The sequence below is a fragment of the Heptranchias perlo genome, chromosome 35 (assembly GCF_035084215.1).
Source record: "Heptranchias perlo isolate sHepPer1 chromosome 35, sHepPer1.hap1, whole genome shotgun sequence".
In the NCBI taxonomy this organism is placed as follows: Eukaryota; Metazoa; Chordata; class Chondrichthyes; order Hexanchiformes; family Hexanchidae; genus Heptranchias; species Heptranchias perlo.
In genome coordinates, this window is record NC_090359.1 from 15,901,468 (window position 1) to 15,907,787 (window position 6,320).

Consider the following 6,320-nt stretch of genomic DNA (forward strand, 5'->3'; position numbering starts at 1 on the left):
CCTTCTCTTCAGCCCATCTTTTTCTTCCTGTGCAGAACTTTGGTCCAGCTCCTGCTATTTGTTTCAATCTCAATTTTTATTTTCCAGTCTCTGTTCACCTCATGCACCTTTTATATCCTGGACCCCATAGCCTCTAAAATACTTCCATTTGCTGTTGCAAATCTAAGAGCCCCTCTAAGTTTCCCTTGCTGGATTGTGTTTCATTAAACAGTTCTTGACCCATTCCCCTCTCCTTGCGAATACAATCTTTGTGTAATCTTATTTGGCCTGGAACCAAATAACACTAGATCCCAATTGCCAAAACTGCCACTTGTCAGTCCACTGAAGAGTTGGAGAATAGAGCCATCTAATTAAAGGCTAAACCACCAACTACTTGGTCTGTTTAAAGCTTTAACTGAGTTTGCACCAGTGATGTTCAGGTTATTCTCACACAGGGATCATATGATCAGATCAGTCCATCGACCCCACTTTTCATTGCTTCATCTTTCCTTCACTAGGTTCCACCTTTGATTTTTTTTTAGCCTGCTGTTTGTTGTTGATCCGACAGTATTCTGATGTGATCTGGAACACAAAATATCCACGGAGCCCCATCCTTCCCTGACCGGATTTAGGGAAATATCAGTAACTCCCCTTTCTAATGAGAAAATTCACCACTCGACTCTTTCCACTTGGTGTTTGACTGTCCAAAAAGTACAAGAGATTAATCATTGAAACAAGGGATTACCAAACCCAGGAAATACCAGATAGTCTGTTCACCACTGTCGCTCACTGTATATACAACCAACACTACACACAGTGTTTGCCTCTCACCGCAATCCCTCCCAACACCAAACCCCCCACCCCCCAAATCCCTTCAGTCAATGGTCCACAGTCTCTTCCCCGTGGAGTGCTCTGCATTTTATTGTTTGTAAAATGTCATGATGACAAAACAAGAACTCAACATGCCGTGGCCCCCTTCACTTTCCAGCCGATGTGTGTACAGATGCTCACTGACCCTAGAATTGATGGAGTATTGAAGGACTTGTGTTTAACACGTTCATCACACCCACTTTCCATTCGCCTGACTCGCTGTTGGTTGTTGTTCACAGGCTCTGATCTGTTTGGATGTTGCCTCAAACCCGCAGCTACTTGCCAAATAACCAACTCACGGATCCATCCAGAATTATTCAAAGACACTGACCCGCAAACAACAATTAAACCTGTGGTTCTGGATCTTTGAACCGTCACGATCAGTGACCATAACCGATGGGATGGGGGCAGATCCACCAATTGACAATTTGGTCCATTATGGTCAAGTGCCCGGGTGGCCCCGGAGAGGGAGCATGTGGTGTCCACCGTTACGCTTGATGCCTTCCGCGACCGCTGGGCACCGCAGGGTATAGACTGTCTTTCAGACATCAATAATAGAATCCTGATTTAATTGGGAAAGTATCCTGTTGTTTTTGGTGGCACTTGATGCTTATTTTGGTATCTTTTCAGTTTGATTGGACCATCCAATATTAGTGGTGCCCTGAGAGGGCCACTTGTGATGGTTTATGTTTGGTGACCCTGGGGCAACCCAGAGTCTCCCTTATTGGTCCATCAAAGAAAGGTCGATTATGGTCAAGAATATGGTCACTATCAGATTTTTTTTTCTTTGGAGTGTGGGATGGAAGAGCAGCCATGGTTTTTTTTCTTTTCCTTTTTTTGTGTTTTAGGCCCCCCTTTTATAAGAAGGGGAGGGGGGGTTTGGTTGTGTTTATGTGCAGTAAATCAATAAACCCAAAATAAGTGTCAAATTATAATTTTATTACATCGATCCAGGATGCACTCCAGTCCCTGCGGTGCCCACCGGTTACGGAAACAGATTTTACAGTTTGAGGAAAGTCAAAGCAATTGGATCTTTATTGAATTGTCAGCCAATGATGCTCCTCCTTCAAAGTTCTGACTGGCTCTGGGTGTCATCTCCCCTCCTCCCTTTTCTTGATTGGTGTTCTGAGAGAGGATGTAATTTCTGATTGGGTATTGCCAACTGTCACTCATCATCTAGGCTGCCACGCCCAGGATTAACCAGCAGTATAAATATGGAGCTTTGAGTGGCTGTTTTTCAGTTTCTTGCTTCAATAGAGTTGTTTAGTTTTGTTAAAGTTAATTTAAAGATGGCTTCCCAAGTGTGTCAGAACTATCACAAGGAGTGTGAGGATGGTGTCAACAAGCAGATCAATATGGAGCTCTATTCCTCCTATGTTTATCTTTCTATGGTGAGTTTTGTTTCTTTGATGCCTTCACATTGGAGATTCTAATGTGACATTACAAAATTCTGTTTTCTCCAACTCATCAATTGCCTTTTCTCTAATATGCACCCCTCCCCCCAATTGATGGATGGTGAGTGTCTTTTTAAAGCTGTAATATAATGTGATTTATTGTACAGTCATTGTCAAAATGTCTCCCTCTTCCTTGCAGTAGTTGCACCACATTCTATATCTTAAATCTCAATTGTTCACTTTCCTGGTGTCTGAGCTTTCTAATGAAGTTGTGTTTTGCAATACACGCTGCATTCAATGCCTGGGATTCATATTTCTTACCCTCTATTCTACATCTCTCCACAGTCTTTCCCCACATTCTCCTTGCAATGGGGGGGGGGTCATAATCTTAAATTAGAGCTAGTCCATTTAGGAGGTAAGTGAGGAAGCACTTTTCCCCTCAAAGGTACTGGAAATCGAGAACTCTCTCCCTTGAAAGTCTGTGGATGTTGGGGATTAATTGGTGCTTTCAAGACTGAAATCTTTTGTTGGGTCAGGGTATTGAAGGATGAGTTGATGTCCAGATCCATGTTCTAATTAAATCATTGAGTTGGCTCAAATGGCTGTATGTCCCACTTCTGCTTCCATGCTCTGAACCTTCACTTTTTAAGTACCAGCTTGTCCCTGTCTGTCTTCTCTCTCTGCCTTTGCTCTATTGGTGGTAGGGCCTTCAGTCATTTTGGTCCTACTCAGTGTAACTGTTAATCCCTTTGCCTTCCTACCTCTGTCTGTCTCTCAAAGCATTCAAATGCTAACAGTTTCTAGTCATGCAACTCTTACTGCTTGGTATCTGTTTCTCCTCTGAAATGCCTTGATGTTTAGTGTTGAAGGTGCTAAGTTAATGCTGTTTGTGGTAGTTGTAGAAAGGGGTTTGTTTCAAATTTCAGTCATGAAAAGGATGTAAGCTTTTATGTTCCTTCACTAATTTCTAGACATATAATTCAGTCTTGGGTGAAGATTAAAGTGAAATATTGTGTTGAGCATGTTCAAAGCTGAATTGGTAATTTTCCATTGGCCAGCTTCCCTATTGCTGGGAGTGAGATTATCTCTCTACCAGGTTAGTGAAGCAAGTCAGCCTGTGCTAGTTTTCAGAACCATCTGCCTACAAGCTCAGTGAGACTTGAACCCTTGACAGAAAGCAAAATATTGAGGTTGGCTTTATGTACAATACCCATGATGATAATTCTGATACCCAACTACTTTTGATCTCACCAGTCCTATTACTTTGACCGGGATGATGTTGCCCTGCGTCACTTTGCTGAGTTCTTCAAGGAGCAGTCGCATGAGGAATGGGAGCACGCTGAGAAACTGCTGAAATTCCAGAATCAGCGTGGGGGCCGAGTCATCTTGGAGGATATCAAGGTTAGATTTAATGGAGTGGCCTTCTGAATGGCTCCCCTTAAATGGACAATTTTAAATATTTCTAAAGCAATTTGTTCTAATGCACATAATTACATAGAATGTCCAGCACAGAAACAGGACATTTAGCCCAACTGGTCTATGCTGGTGTTTATGCTCCACGTGAGCTGCCTCCCACCTTCATCTTGCCCGATCATCACATCCATCTATTACTGTCTCCCTCAGTACTTCTCCTTAAAGACATTTATACTATTTGACTCGTGGTTGTGGTGGTGTAATTCTATATTCTTGGGACAATTGGTTCATGGCAACATAGACATCTGATTGCTTTTCACCCCTATTTTCCTTCAGTACTTTCTTGTGTATTTTGTTTAATCCATTAAGTGAACTGGCTGAGACCTGATTCCCTTTTCAGAAGCCAGAGCAGGATGAGTGGAGCAATGGTCTGGAGGCGATGCAGAGAGCTCTGCAGATGGAGAAGAATGTGAACCAGAGTCTGCTGGATCTGCACAAACTCTCCACTGAGAGGACAGACCCTCATGTAAGTTTTTAATGTGGGCCTTTGGGTAAGTTCGAGGTGGTGGAAATTTACTGTCCTTGAGCCTATTCAAAAGATCTTCATACCCAATAGCTTTGTTGGTGTCATGCTCAAATTTTATTGGGGAGGGGAGACAGGAAAGGGAGATTGCCCTACTGTCTGCATTAGAAGTAAATGTATCTGATCCCAGGATCGAAGCACTTAATAGAGCAAAGTTACTGTATAAAATGCATCAATCTAAAGTGCACCACTTGACTATCCTCCAGACCAAGAAGATTAAAATCCAAACCCTTGGAGAAGCTCAGATCTTCCTCCATCTCTTGCTGGACATGACTATTTTCCATCTTTTCTTCCAGTTGTGTGACTTCCTGGAGACCCACTACTTGGATGAACAAGTGAAGATGATCAAGAAGCTTGGAGATCACATCACCAACCTGAAGAGACTGGGAGCCCCTGAGAATGGCATGGGAGTGTACCTGTTTGACAAGCTCACCCTGGGGGAGAGTGATTGAACTGACTGCAGGGATAAAGCTTATTGTTCAGTACTCCTGTTTATAGTCTGAAGAACCCCTATCCTGTAGCAATGGTGACTTTGTACTAAGAGCTCTGAGACCTGGGCTCTTGATGTGAAATGTAATAGTAACTGGAAATAAACTGTTACAGAAGACTGGGTTTTGGCTCCTTGTAAATTGAGTGATTGCTTATTTTTCAGATTAACATAATTCAGCTGTTGTAACAAATTACATTGGGCTATGTATTGGCTTTAGGGTGAGATTCTGCCCTATGACATTTTTTCTTCTGGGGTCATATCAATGTAGTGACTTGGGTGTTGAGGGCCAATGTGTCTGCCTTGAGTGTAAATTGTATTTATGCAGTAAAATGATTACTGCTGATTTCAATGCAAAGAACAATACAGTAATGAGTTACTGTTCCTATTAGTACTGCATATTATCAACTGTTTAACTCATTAATGATGCAAAATCAGCTGCTGTAACATTTTGTTCCAATAAAACACAAGGAAAGTGAACTAGTAATTTCAGTCCAATAGGCAATTTTTTTAAGAATAGTATCTGCCTGGGGAAGAACAATCCAGATGCTTTTTTTTCAAAGATGCTACAGACCTCAGTAGGTAGTTGGGGTAGCTTATGAAATCACTCACTATTACTCCTAATAAACTGTTTGTTTGGAGTCAAATAGGTCTCATATGGGGGAGTGCAGGTTCCCTGTTTGTCTATTTCCCTTCATTTTCATCTTCTGCCCCCCCAACCCCCTGTTAATCTCCCCCATGAATAATAAATTGGGTATGGTACAGAAAAAATACCTCGAACTAAACTCCAGCAAACAAAATCTTCCTTCTGGGAGACGTAGTAAATGCACCAAACAACTAACTTGAACCATTAAGTTGAATAGATAAGGCTCCTAAACTCTTCCATACCACTACTGTTCGATCAATTCATAAACCCAATATAAGCAGCTCATCCATAAATCTATCAATTTGTATTTATCCCATTGTGCAGTTAATACTAGATTACAATTCTAAATTCTACTGGATCACCATTTCATTTAAACCAAGTTAAATAGATATTTTGCCTGAAACTCCACATCCCAATGCCATCAATTCATAAACACAATACAATCAGCTCCTCCATAAATGTGTCGATTTGCCTATAGTCCTATTGTGCGTTCCATACCAAATTGTAATCAACCTTTCCAAATCCTATGGGTTCTCCATTCATCTCCTTCACCCCTATGAATGGATTCAAATGTTGATGCTGTAGCTGTAATTATCCAGTGTTTCCAAGTGAAGTTTAGGAACTTGTGACTTGCACTGGGTGTGATAGAATTGCCGTCTTCAGTCAGTCCATGTTAATATCTTTATATTGATGGAGTAAATAAGGGGAAACTGATTCCAGTAGCAGACCGGTTAGTAACCAGCAAACACAGATTTAAGGTGATTGGTAAAAGAACCAGAAGTGACACGAAACTTTTTTCAGTGTTCTGATCTGGAATGCATTGCCTCATCGGGTGGTGGAAGCAGATTTAATAACTTTCAAAAGGAAATTGGATAAATACTTGAAGGGGGAAAGAGCAGGGGAGTGGGACTAATTGGATAGCTCTTTCAAAGAGGCAGCATAGGCACA

At 41.6% G+C, this 6,320-nt stretch overlaps 1 protein-coding gene across 1 annotated transcript; it reads left to right on the forward strand.

Moving 5' to 3' along the window:
- The first annotated feature begins 2,138 nt into the window (after nucleotides 1-2,138).
- On the forward strand, nucleotides 2,139-5,409 carry LOC137302281 (ferritin heavy chain B-like). The gene is made up of 4 exons (XM_067971926.1): nucleotides 2,139-2,240; nucleotides 3,498-3,644; nucleotides 4,057-4,182; nucleotides 4,536-5,409. The coding sequence occupies exons 1-4, from the start codon at nucleotides 2,139-2,141 to the stop codon at nucleotides 4,689-4,691; spliced, it is 531 nt and encodes a 176-aa protein (XP_067828027.1). The 3' UTR covers nucleotides 4,692-5,409.
- The last annotated feature ends 911 nt before the right edge of the window (nucleotides 5,410-6,320 follow it).